General features: G+C 38.4%; 2 protein-coding genes across 2 annotated transcripts; one reads left to right on the top strand and one right to left on the bottom strand.

Annotated features, from left to right (window-relative positions):
- Nucleotides 1-407: 407 nt before the first annotated feature.
- Nucleotides 408-5,215, bottom strand: lsm4 (LSM4 homolog, U6 small nuclear RNA and mRNA degradation associated). Its single transcript, XM_040128034.1, has 5 exons — nucleotides 5,068-5,215; nucleotides 3,649-3,690; nucleotides 3,050-3,148; nucleotides 1,856-2,036; nucleotides 408-1,119 (listed from the first exon to the last, which is right to left on the bottom strand). The coding sequence occupies exons 1-5, from the start codon at nucleotides 5,068-5,070 to the stop codon at nucleotides 950-952; spliced, it is 495 nt and encodes a 164-aa protein (XP_039983968.1). The 5' UTR covers nucleotides 5,071-5,215; the 3' UTR covers nucleotides 408-949.
- A 415-nt stretch (nucleotides 5,216-5,630) lies between these two features.
- Nucleotides 5,631-13,468, top strand: LOC120790480 (pyroglutamyl-peptidase 1-like). Its single transcript, XM_040128033.1, has 5 exons — nucleotides 5,631-5,728; nucleotides 7,604-7,656; nucleotides 9,436-9,552; nucleotides 10,082-10,314; nucleotides 11,960-13,468. The coding sequence occupies exons 1-5, from the start codon at nucleotides 5,695-5,697 to the stop codon at nucleotides 12,153-12,155; spliced, it is 633 nt and encodes a 210-aa protein (XP_039983967.1). The 5' UTR covers nucleotides 5,631-5,694; the 3' UTR covers nucleotides 12,156-13,468.
- The last annotated feature ends 540 nt before the right edge of the window (nucleotides 13,469-14,008 follow it).

Raw genomic sequence — 14,008 nt, 5'->3', positions numbered from 1 at the left:
TCCCAGGCAATTATGACAGTACAATATTGTACTTTGATTCCGGATTGTTTTGATCAACAGGACAAAAAGCAGCCAACTGTGGCTGAATCTTTAAAAAGAGGATCACTTCTAAATAAATACAACTGCTTTAACAAAAGTTGTTTTATTCTCATGTTCTCATGTAAATAAATTACAACACCGTCTTTTGTTACAAAAATAAAATGAAACCCAACCAAATTGACACGTTGGACTCATCGATGTCAGACTTCAGAACATGAGAATTTTTTTTTTGTTTCCCCATCATCAAGTGTCGTCTTACAAATGCTTTAACAAAAGTACTAATTTTCAGGGACTGAATCCTCATCTGGCGACTGCTGGTCTACTGTTCACCTGCTGTGATTGGACTGTACAGTGCAGCAGCCAAAAAAAAAAAACAACGGAACGTCAAAAACACCACAGAAATAAAGAGCAACTTAAAAAAAAAAATTCATGCAACAAAAGTTGGGGCTGGGCAGTTTGTTCACCAATGAAAACTACACCTGAGGAGACAAAACAAGCAAACAACCACATAAAAAAAACTGAAAATAGAAACCTCATTCCAGTGTACCAACTGATGGAAAACTGTTTTTTGAATGATAACCGAATGTGATTTATGATACAAAATGTAAAGTTGTAACGATACATATTACAAGTTGATACTAAAGGAGAAGTCTATCAGTTCTGACTGATACACTGGTATATGGTCATAAAAAATGTTAATACCAACATACAGATGGTAAAAAACAAAATTCAGTGCAAATGCACAGCTTCTCTCAACTTCTCCCAGTGTGATTTCTGCAGTGATCAGTCCTGACAAACATCTCAGCAGAAGAAAAAAAAAAAACACCAGAGAGTTAATTTCATCTTCATGTACTGAAGGAGCAATCACTCTGAATAAGAGGGTATGCTGCTGAAGGTGCTATGTTGTCTGTCAGTGCTGGTTCTTCATTCCCTGTGGTTTGCCTGGTTTCTTATCCTGCTGCTGCTGCAGCTGCGGCTGCTGCTGTTGCTGTTGTTGCTGCTGCTGTTGCTGCTGCTGCTGCTGCTGCTGTTGGCCCCGACCACTGCCGGTCATTCCTCTGCCACGACCACCAAACAGACCTACAGAGAGACATAAGAGAGCAATGGAAATACGTAATTTCTGGTAATTATATCCGCTGTGATAAGACAGACCCCCCCCCCCAAAAACTGTGTTAAACTGAACTGAAAACAATCACCTGTACTCAAGTACATCAGAGCTGTCAGACAGCCTGAACATGTTACACTCAATTCAAATGATTAGCTCTTTAAAATGTCACGGCCTCCCTGGCCTATCAGACACTAATAGGAAAAGTCTGTTGTTTTTTTTTTTAAATGAGGATTTGTTTAGCTAAATGTGTGTTTTGCCAAGTTTATCTGGTAGTAAAATGTTTTATAACATCTTCAATTTAAGCTGCTGAAAAATTCTTGCTCATTGACACTGCATTTCCCAGTGACTTCATTGGTTATGAAGTGTTTTAATCAGCCTAATGTTTGCAGAAATATTAATATACTATAATTCTATAAATATAATTCTTCAACTAACGCTAAAACACAAAAGGTCTCCAGTGGAGTTCGGTTGTTTACAGCTGACACTGTTAATCTCAATACAGGCATTTTGATATTTTATTGACAAGGATTTCGTGAAAAAGCCTTGGTGCTCCTGAGATTTTGTGGAGTGAGTGAGTGAGTGCTTTTTTATTAGCACGGAAACTTGGAAACAACCTGAAATTGTAATGCCAATGTTCATGATGTGACAGCAAATCACAAACAAACGCCCCGGCAGTCCGTCTGATCAGCAGGGAGCGTTCCCACTCACCCCGGCCGGCTCCCCCCCTTCCTTTGCCCTGCTGTTTGTTCTGCTGGGCGCCTCCCCGTCCACGGCCCTTTGACACCACCTCCTCCTTCACCATGTCGATGATCTCGTCTGGGATTCGCAGATACTTGATGGTGCTTCCTCTGATGTAGCACTCAGGCATCCTCCAGAACTTATCTCCATCCTGTCAGAGGTCAGTGTTTAGGGGTAGTCAACGGATCCAAATGCATCCTAATCATAATATCACTTTTTGACAGCAAATATTTTGAGTTTTGTTAACAAGTTTCACGCTACACCTTTTTGGACAGTTAGAAGATCTTTGTGCAATGTCTATTGTTTTTAATGAGTAATTGTTGTCTTTCTTTCTTGTATCCCAAATTCTTTGTGTAATTATAACAGGTCGTAATGAACTTCGATTTCAATCCTGTCTGCTCCGCCATTTACTGTTTTGTGACATTTTGGCTTTTAACCCACCATTATTTTTTATTCAGAATTAATAGGGACTTTTCATAAGTGTAGTCTACAATACGCACATGAGTAAGCAATTGCAACACTAGAACATTAGTGCTGAATGATAGTCAATGAAGGTCAAATAATCATGCAATCTATCTAAGAAGAGTAATTGATTCAAATTTGATAGCTGGTTAATCTTTATTATTTATCAATAATTTGGTGGCCATACAAAGAGTTGCCACTTTCCTCTGTTTAATCTATAGATACCTTTGGGTTTTGACAGGTCTGACTTTTAAAGCAATGTGAATACGTTGTTTTAGGCTGATCGCCGATTGCCAACTTATTAATGAAAATTGTTAATTAAAATTAAACTTTACTTGTTTTAAAAAATAACAATAGCAGTCATACAGCAAATTGAGTTGAATTTTGTTCAAGTGTGACAACACATAGATTTAAGCATTGAGAGGCTGTTTAAACTAGCAGCAACAGGAAAAACTAAAACAAAGAAAACACAAAAGTACTGGAAATGTGTATGATGGAGTGAAAGTTAAATGCCTCTGTTATTGGCCATAAACATTTGGTTTGTGTCTGCAGACAACACTGATAGCTACTGTACACCACCCACCTAGAGCTACATGTTAACACTGGGCCACAGAGATGTCTACTAGGCCCTTTTTACTGTAGGAAGCAGTCTGTCCTAAGTTTTAGTGACGGCAGAGAAATGAAAGCTGAGCGCGGCTTTACCCTTGAGGTGCAGATGACTTCTCTCAGGTTGATGTTCATCCAGTTGTCACAGCTGACCAGGTGACCGTTGTACGTCTCTCCGTTCTTCAGCTCCACCAGCTGAGCAGAGAGAAGACACGACAAACAAACAGCAGCACACCGTGAGGTGGATGACAGAAGCTAGAGCTTTAGTTTTCTCGTGGTATAACCCCCAGAACAAGACACAGCAATTAAAGGCTGCACAGATTGCAAGTTACAATACCAGCTAAACAAAAACACTGGACTTAAGTTAATTCAATTTAGCCAATAGGTAGCCAAGACTGAATGTAGTTTGATCAAGATATATTAAACTAATTAAACTTGAAAATGAAACAGCTAGAGCTGAAGCAGCAACAGCAGAGCGCTACAAATTACACAATGCATAATAAGATCATTTACATAAAATCAATTACTTCGGATGACTTTAACTGCTTTCAGTCAGTAAGCAATTTTGGATATCACTTTCTAATCTGATACCTTGAAATACACAATGTTTATTATGCGTAACATTTTACAGGCTAAACTATAAGTCAACTGCTACAACGCTCTTTGACGGCAGAAAGAGCTCAGTGCCTCCTCACCATAGGATGGTTCTGGGCAGTCTTCAGCAGAGATAGGGGAAGCTGCAAAATGACAGAAAAAAAGGCCATACATATGAATTAACCTGACAATATTATTTAGTTATCTGAGTTAATCATACAACCAGGACTACATTTGAAGCATTGGTTAGACCCAGTTGCATGACACGTTTGGAGTATCCGTAATCTGTTCACCCAGCAGTGTTATTCCACTGAAACCAACTCCAGCTTGGCAGCAGGCAATAGTCTGGCAGTGGCTGCTCTTATAAACAACTCTTATTTCAAGTTATTTTCATAAGGTTCAGACAAGGTTCCTATGTGAGTATTCATAATACCGCATTAATTCTCATTACCTGCCTCTATTAAGGCAATAACTAACAGAGTTTTTCTGGAGTGTTCACCAAATTAAATTTAAGACCTTTTTAACAGCAGAGAATACAATTAAAAACTTTTTTCACTTTCATACCTGTCAAAGAATGGCAGGAAAAAAACAATGACTATTATCTATTACGTATGTGAACTTACTGACATTTATATCACATTTTTGTCAGGACTTCCTAGCTGCATACCAGACCCAGGGGCCCCCTGACCCCTAGGGCCCCTGGGGCTTTTTCCCCCTGAATGAAATTGATGTTAATATTTCTTATCTGAAAGTCACAGAGCTCTGTTACAAGAATACGAAGACAGGCAAAACTATCTCAAAGAGGGGAAAAAAAAAGAGACCACAATTAGATGCAAAAAATGTCTCTCTTTCAGTCTGGGGGTCACGTATAGGAGGGGTAGGGGGCCTTTTCCATGTCTATGCCTAGGATCCTAATTTTTTTAATCCGTCTTTGCCTGGACCCAGATAAACGGCATAAATTGATGGCTGGATTAACCAATTAAGAAATAAATACTTTCTTTGTAATTTTAAGTTTTTCTAGAATCGACCGTAGTCCATTATGAACTGATGAGCTTCTTAGATACTTTCTCCAAAGAGCCCAAACTTAGAACTAATGTTGCTGGAAAGGTATATAAGGCCTTTGCACATGACATTTAGGACATTTCAATGTTTTCTGATGGCTTTTTTTTTTTTTATAGGGAACTCAATTCAGTACTTTTTAATATTTTTCAAGATCTGAAAACCATGTAGATACCCTGTACTAGAGTTTGAGGTCAAATAAGATGATATGTCCACTTCAGTACATGCAGCACGATAAAGAGATTTGCTTTAACAGTATGTTAAAAGAAAAAAACAAACAAACATAAAACACTGTGTAAAATCTGTTTAATATAGCCTCAGTAGCTAACCTCACTTAGCTTGCGTAACGTTCCCGAGCATCATTGTGACCCAACGCTTCATTGCTGCCCAGCAGGCGTGCTACTGGAAATCTAAAAGACAACTATCAACGTTTTGGGTGAAACCCACAGTTAGATACTCACCATTGTGATAGTATCTCTTTCAGATTTTTGTTGTCTTAATTTCTGTCTTGGCCCTTCCCTGACACGATTTTACCTCCTACTGTTCTTCTTCGAGTCCCCAACGAGTTTCCGGTGCTGCGTCGCAAAATCATGGAAGCATTGCGAGATGCTGCCCTCTACAGTCAAAATTGTGTAAATGATTATATATCAGTCATACATAAATTCAATGTACATTCGTTTTCCGTTTAACATCCATGAGCAATTCCGTGTATTATACTATTTTATGACAATTGTACAGTGCTAGCTATTCTGTGGTCTCTGTTTTTTATATTCTTTTTATTTATATTCATTTTATAGCTGGTGTATTTAGTTATAGTATATATTTTAGCCACCATATCTATCTAACCAAGAAGAAGATGACGACGAAATAAAGCGTGTCATGGCTGACGTAATCACGTCACGTCTCACGCAAACTGCAGTCGAGAGGACCGGCGTTTTAAAGACAAGCAGAAGAGGCCGTCAGCTTTGGAGTGTGTCGAGTTTCCCTACGGTCGTTTATCAAAACAAATAAGACCGAGAAAAAAAAGAAACAAAAAAAAAAAAAAAAAAAAAAAAACACACGTCAGATCCTCTACAACAGTACGGGAGATGGATAACAGTAAACGGACTGTGATCGTTACAGGTTTGTCTGCTCTTTTAGGTGCTATTGTTGTCGTTTGCCGTCTGCCGGCAGCGAGTGAAGTGGAGGAAAAGTTGTGGAGATGACAGTTGCTCCACCGTTAATGGCGTCAGGCTGTTACTGCTTCACTCCGCTGCAGCGGGTAGACAGTTGAAGGAAACCTTTTTGTTTACCGTTTTAATAACGGAATCTTGTTGTATTCAGGTATTTCTTACATAAATGGAGGCTACTGGCAGGCTAGGTGAAAAATCTTTTGTCTTGTTTCTCACGTCTTTTTCTTGAAAGGCCATAAGAAACAACACCATCTGACAGAGGTAAACATTTGTGCAAAATTTAATATCTAACATTGTTCACCAGGAATTAGTCGATTTTGGTGCTCTCTCTACACATACAATATATACATGATATATTAGGAAACTTGTTTCTGAGTACATTCATTTTAAGAAATTTAGCCCACATTCATAAATGAGATAAAGACTTTTAATAACTTTTCTAACAAAGGAAGAGTTCCTGAGTTTTTCCTCTTCATTTCCTTGTATTGTGAGTTTCATCTACTGTCAAACAGCTGGACTTCTTCTCAACACCAGGCCTCTTTCCAGACATGGTGTCATTACAGATCTGGACGAAGTGGTTGAAAGTAAATAAAATAATAACCAATAACCAATGATTGTGTTCTAGTATTGATATCTCACTATACTGGTCTCTATATGGATGCTTTTCCATTTTATTTCATTTTTAATCACATAACTTTGTGCTACAATATGTAAATCTGGACCGACAATTGTTATTTTCAGCTGCATCCCATCAATCTGTCCTTAAAAACTGTTTTGCATTTCATTTTAGACAACAAAATTTGCATCACTATTCATTTTAAAGGATAGTTCTATGTAATGTACTGATATTAATATATATGTAAATATAAATATTCTACTTAGGATTTTTTTTTCCAAAAACAAGACTGAGTGCAATTCCCCCTCCAGCCAAAGTGCACAAACTACAGTCTTCAACATTTAATCTGAGCAGAAGTAACACAGACAGTGACTTGGTGTTTTCAGACACAAAGGGGTGTAGAAGCTTGCCGTCCCAGCTGATTGAAGATGTGTAGATTGCCTGGGAACAGCACCTTCACAATAGCTGGGCGGCTGGCAGCTGCTGGCCCCTCTCTCTGCTCCTTTTCAGCAGCCTGTCAGACAGACTGACTTCCCCCCACACCCAACCCCCAGGGACCCGCTGACCCTAGGAAGTGTGGTGGAGGGGGATCAGTTATGGATCCCTATATAAACAAGCCTCAGTTAATATCCATCTGCCTTTGTTTTTTTTTTTTTTGGTTGGTCAGGTCCTTTGGTAATTCAAGAAGAGCAACATGGTTGAGCACTGCAGACTTTAAAATCTAAAACAGCAAATTTTATGCAGCAGGATCTCCATTTTTTTTTTTAAATATAAAAGATATTTCACATTTGGTGAAAAAAAAATCTAAAATATTGAAAGGTACACAGGTATACGGTTAAAGGTATATGATATACAGTTTTTATTACAAATGCCACAATCGGTGACGTTTTCACTGTATCTTGCAATCAAACAAATCCAACCAGCTAATATCAACATTGGAGTATGTAGCGTTTACTCATGTCTAAGTGGATCCCATCAGGAAATGAAATCAATGCTTGTATCATATTTCACAACTGTATTTTATTAGTGTTTGTGAAAATAAAATTCTCCCTTAAGTCACTGGTCACTCCAGTATATTTCTCTTTATGTGTAAAAAAACAAACTGATTTCAAAAGCTTCATTATAATAAATATAATGTACCAACAATCTGACAGCATCAGCACAGTATAAAATTAATACAGCAACTGAAATAACTGAGGTATTTTGTAGGTTTTGGGCCATTCGGAGAGCACACGGTCAACGCCAGCTGGGTAGCAGTACAGGTATGTGTCACCGCGATATTGTTGTTACAATGCACATAATCATGAATTACACTTGAGGGATTTTTTTTCTGTCCAATTGTCACAAATATGTCCAATGTGTTATTTATCCATCCTGGGGGGGAAAAAATCCTCCATCCAAGTTCCTCATGCCTGTCATGTTGTTAGCAAGATTCGAACCTATTTGTATGGTGGTTACATGATGCTCTGGTAGTTGCTGGCTGGCTTCACACCGCGCAGCAGTGTGTCTCAGAGGCTCCCTGTGCCCTGCTGGGGAAACTGCATGTGGGGGTGACGATGGTGGTTGTCAGGGTGTCTAGACGGACTTGATAAGGATATTAAAGGCAAACAAAAGGCCGCTTTGTGGCGGGGTCACAGACGTGGTCAGACAAGCCTCGTTTTTTATACAAGTGGGGGTCAGTGTCCAGGGCTATTTGTCCTGCAGGAAGATTGGGGGAGGTGTTGGTCGACTGGCTGTGAATCTGACAATGATTTGTCTTGCATATAATACATATGATTGCATCTTTTATTTCTTGCTTTGCTCATACTGGTTTTATATATGAATATGGTTGATATTTGCAGTTAATGTGTTTAGTTTTCATAATAGAATTTTTTTAGTTTCAGTGCAAAAATAATGTTGTTTTGAAAGGGCAAGGCAACTGAGAGACCTCTTTCCTCTAAGAAAAAGGAAAAAATGACTGACATTCACCTCCTTGATTTTCAAAATTTAGCAAACATGTCAGTTTAATAGCATTTCACAGAAACGTTTGCCATGGATTATCATCATCGTCAGTACTAAATAGTTATGTTTTTTGGCAATCTGTACATAATGTATCTCTTGCTATAACAGGCAAAGGTAAGGACATCACGTGGAAAAGCGACTGTTGGTGGGTAGTAAGTAGGACAGAAAAGGCAAATAGGACGATGAGCAAAGCCTGCTGTTGCAGATCTACAAAAAAAGTAATACATTTTGCAATTTAAATGTTATTTACTGCATTTCCATAACATGTATTATCAAAACTCAAAGCCTACTAGTTTTTTTTCTTGGTCCGTGATTTTGATGAAGTCTGTAAGATGCTGTTTAAAGCTGAAAGAAAGCTATTAATGGACCTTTGAGTTGAGGTTATTTTATCACAAGTACCAAACAATGAGTTTCAATGCTTGAGTATTATCTGCTTATGTATGGGTCTGTGTTGTTAACAGCCATCTTTCTTTTGATTACAGTACTACTGTCATTGCACCACCTCTGTTCTAATTGTTTTGAAATTATTTTGAGCTGAAAACAGGTCACCTGACCTTTTTTCTTTTTTTAAATATTTGCCCGTAAAATAGCTTCATTAACTTAAACTTTATGTAAACCGGAAAACAGAGTAGTGTAACTGTGGATAGAGCAAAGTGCTAACAGAGAATTTCATTTACATTAGGACCATGTGTTCTGTCACTGTTAGACTCTCGGCAAAAAAAACATCCAAGAAATGTTGAGCTTGAAGGTTTATTATTTTCCTTGGAAACGGCAGTTTGGCAACAAAAAAAAATTCAACAGACCATTGAAATTACTTGCCATTTCCAAAGCTTTCAACAACATCTCATGGCAAGACGTTCTCCATATCACGGAGAACTGAGCAAGTCCGTCAGCTGAGAAAGGCCATGAGATGTGGTTGACAGCTTCGGAAACAGTAAGTAAATTTGTATATTTTGTCAAAATCCAAGAAATGACAGATCTTATCTGAAATTGCAGAAAGAAATTTAGCTTTTATGTTTTGTTTTTTTTCATCCTGTCAGGAACTGAAGAAGCTTGGACTCGGCAGTGAAGTGGACTTGCATGTGTATGAGGTTCCTGTAGAGTACCAGACAGTCCAGAGTTTGGTTCCTTCATTATGGAAGCAGTATCATCCACTGGTAAGCGGAGAACCTGGTGGTGACCTGGTCACATTGCTCTACTTTGAACTGCCTGCCTCAGTTCCAGGTTAGGCCAGGTTTTACTGCCACAGGTCTCAGGTCTGTGTAAAGGCAAATGTAAGTTATAATTGGATCTGACAGGCCCTGTGAACAAGCTGATAGTAAGAAATATGAGGAATGCATGCAGCATTTAATTTAAGGATATACAATTATCAAATTATGCAACAAATGACGGACTTGAGTTTGGCTTTGACACTAGGCTCCCTATGAGGGCAATAAACTTTGAAAATTTGTACTTGGGTTTCACCTTGTGTTCAGATGTGTTTAGTGCCCAATGAATTTGACCATTTCAGGTTCACCTAAAATAGCCACAGATTATTTTTTGGACCACGAACACTCAGGTGTAAGTGAGCTACATGTAAGGAGTGAAAGGAGCAGGCACAGATATCCTGTGATTCATTTGTGCTATGGGACAGTAATATTTTAGTAATTCTGACTTTGTGTTCTTATTGTTTCCTTTATTTGCCAGCTGGTTGTTCATGTTGGAGTCTCGGGTATGGCCACCACTGTCACGCTGGAGAAGTGTGGCAGAAATCATGGCTACAAGGGTCTGGACAACAGCAGCTTCTGTCCTGATTCACAGTGTTGCATTGTGGGAGGCCCAGACTGCATTGATTCAGTAATTGACATGGAATCAGTCTGCAAGAGAGTGACCGCCTCCGGACTGGGAGTAACTGTGTCCGTCTCCAAAGACGCCGGAAGGTAATTCTGTTTTTCTAAGTAGAATCAGCTTTTGTTCTGCCATTCACCTCTGGACCACATGCTTCAGCTGTGTAGGATAGAGGCTGTTTTGTATGACAGTGTGACAGACAGCTGAGGTAAAACTAAGGGCAACAAAGTCTGGAGTAAACATAGGATATACTATTGCTTAAAAGGAACTCAAAACTATTCAATCTGTGCAAATGAAGTATCCAAGTAGCAAATTACCATTTAAAAAAAATCAGTAATCCATACATTAAATAATACAAAGTGATGCTTCTTTCCATTGCAGGTACCGTATCTTAAAAGAACATATCACCACTTTTAACCCACGTTTGATCTAGTTTATCTATACTTTTGTATTTATTGGGGGACTACTACAGTGCAGAAAATTTAGAAAAAAAAAAAAAAATTTGCAAAACGTTGAACACAATTTAATAATAATAATGACCATACCCTATCATTAAAATGATGTTGCCCATAAATAATTTTTATATATATGTTAATGAAGCCTGGGGCACAATTTTTTGAGACAAATACTTTAATGTATAAGTATCTGATGAAAAATCCGATAACAATATAATGGCCAATATTCACTTTTTAACATATAAGGACTAAACACATAACATAAACAAAAATTTTGGTAAGCATCCCTTTAAATTTACAATCGAGAGTGGTACATTTTAAAGTTACAATAACAAACAGTGCACTCTGGTGGATAAACTGTGTAATGGCAACACTTTTCACACTTTCTCAAACATACACTAAGCTGCCACCGTATTAGGAACACCTAGCTAAAACTAAGGAAGATGAGGATTGATTCAACTTTATGATCATTTTGGAGGTTGTAGTTTGTAATGTTGATGTTGTGACATTGAACTGTGTTGCATCACAGAGAGGTGTGTCTGTATAATTCACTGTATTGAACTGTATTGCATTATTATAATGCAGTACAGTTCAACAGCACTCCGTCCTCCAAAATGATCATCAAGTTGAATCAACACAAACTGAACATTACAACCTTCATGAATGGAGGATTTATTGCAGGGCTGTTGTATTAGGACGCATTATTTTCAGCTACGTCGAACTAATAAACTGGCAGCTGAGTGTATCTTTGGCATGTTTGTATTAAAATTTCTTGCTTCTTATTGGCCGACACCCGTGCTGATATTGACACATCTGTGATAAGCTAGAATCTGCCAGGCTGAGATATGGGTCAGGCTACAGTAGCAACATGAGCGACGATAGCTTTATCTGATCTGTCCTCAGTAAAAATGATATCATAAAGTATCACTGTATGCTCCTGGATGCGGCTCATCTATCTATGGAGACTTCACTTACGGTGATGCCATAAATAGTGATTTTTACATAGTTATACTGATTTTTATACAGTATGTTTGTCAGCACAACACTCATATGTCTGGCAGAAATGGGGAACCTTAAAAATAAATGTGTGTGCACATTGGACAAACTGGAGAATAGCATAATTGAGTTATTGGTGAGTCCTTCCAAATGCAATAAGGAATGCATGATTAAAGCACGTCCAGGATGTGTCAAGAAAATAGCTTTTATTTAATTTTTTTAAGAGACAGGCCCTTCATTCATCCATTCATCCATTCATCCAATGCTCTGCTCTCTTCCCGGACAGATATCTCTGTGATTTCACCTACTACACGTCTCTGTACCTGAGCCGTGGTCGCTCTGCCTTCATCCACGTGCCTCCTCTTGGAAAGCCTTACAGCGGGGAAGACCTGGGTCGTGCACTGAAGGCCATCATCCAAGAGATGCTGGAGCTTCTGGCCCAGGCCGAGGAAAAGATACACTGCCAGCAGCACTTCCACTAAGTGACCTCCAGATGCCAACCAGCTTCTCCAGCCCTCACCACACCAGAGAAATTGCACTTAACCACAACTAGCCAAACTTCTTTCTTTTATAATTGTTGTCTTCACTTGGACAAAATGAACACTTCAGCATATAGGATGTTTCCCGTGTTCACTTATCCTTGTCTTAGGGTTTTGCGTTTTGTTTTGCTAAGCCTGATTCAGTTATGTTTCGATGTCTCCCGATGGTGAGAGGATAAAATGGGAGTCTGAAGACAACCCTTGATCACATTTTAACATAAGCTTTTGTCCCACTTCCAAGGAACATGAAACCTTCTGGCTTTGGAGTTTAACTTCTGGGAATTAAGTTCACTAAGGAAATGCAGCGGCAGAGTGCTGCTCATATTTGTTTATATGCAGATACAGTGAAGAACCATATGGTCTGTAATGTAGCAGATATTACAACCTATAGCCCCAAAAGTGACTTCTATTATTGCACCTTATAGGGTTAGGGTTATTGAAATAGTTATAGAAGTCACATTTGGGAAAACCCTTAAATGTACTCTGTAAAGCTTCATCCTCAAATTTTGAATTTCACTCTGTCACAATATATATGTTTCAGTCAACAGGTGTTTACACCTGAATATCTATAGATGGTTAATGTACATGATACATTATGGTTTAAGTAGAAATGTTTAGCAGTAAACTGTGTTTGCTAATTTCAGTTTGCTTCAGATATTTTTTTCCAGCTGCTCTAGAGCCTAACTGTGCTGTTTCACATTTGATGTTGAATTGTTTCTCGAGTCCTTTTTCTTTATAAGAAGTTTTTCAAAGAAATTTACCTTCTTTTACAAAGGTTATTTAAATCAGGGAACGGGTTGGTTCCAGCTCATTTTCCCCCAGTTTGTTGGCCCAATTCTGACAGAAAAACCCCAAATTCACCTCACTGTGATCTGGCCCCCGGCTGTGCAATGATATTTTACAGATCTCAAGTCTGTCGATTCAGGAAGTTCATGTTGTGGGTTTGTCAAAATTCAATTATGGCTGCACAGCTTTCTTTTGCTCCCTTCATTGAATCAGACATAGTTGCTTATTTTACCTGAGGATTTGATTTGATGAAGTTGGACTGTCAGTTCAGTCAGAGTTGGGTCTGGACTTTTATTTCTGCAGCACTTTCTTTTTTTCTATATTTGTTTTGTTTTTCATTTTTACTTAATCTGGAACACGGACAGCATTTTTCATGCAATGTGAATGTTTGTATTTTTCTTTTCAGTCACTTTAACTTGAAATATGTAGCTTTCCAGACATCCACACATCCATTTTTTTTTTTTTTTAACTTTTTTGACTTCTTCCCCCAATTAGTTATAGTTATGCATGTGAGATATGCGTTATAGGTGACTTATGCTTTATCCGCAGCATATTCCTTCAGTGTGTCTGTGATGGTGCTACTCCCAGATGTAAATGTTCTGTTTAATCTTTTTTTTTTTTTTTTTTTCATTGGTTTCTCTGTTTCACTGTGTTGACCAGCATTTCCCTGGCGGCTGAGTCATCGCTGACAACAGCCCACACCACCCAACACAGCTCCACTTTTATAAGTTTCTGTAGAAATTTTAGCATTGAATGGTTTCCATACTTCAACACCCTGTGTATCCGCAACAGAACTACCTGCCTGTGGGGAAACAAGGATATAGTTTTAGGCTGTCATAGCTAGTTGTAGAAAACTAAACTTTTACCTGAGTCAAGCAAGTTGGTGCCAGTGAGTCTGAGTTAATTGTCATTATTTTTAGCAGTGTGTGTCATTTTAATTGCTATTCAGTATCACGGTTTTTACCACAAAGTAGCGTCCTGGAATAGTAACGTGAACAGAACTGAACTTT

Source organism: Xiphias gladius, chromosome 6 (assembly GCF_016859285.1).
Source record: "Xiphias gladius isolate SHS-SW01 ecotype Sanya breed wild chromosome 6, ASM1685928v1, whole genome shotgun sequence".
Classification (NCBI taxonomy): domain Eukaryota; kingdom Metazoa; phylum Chordata; class Actinopteri; order Istiophoriformes; family Xiphiidae; genus Xiphias; species Xiphias gladius.
This window is presented reverse-complemented; position numbering and strand designations above follow the sequence as displayed.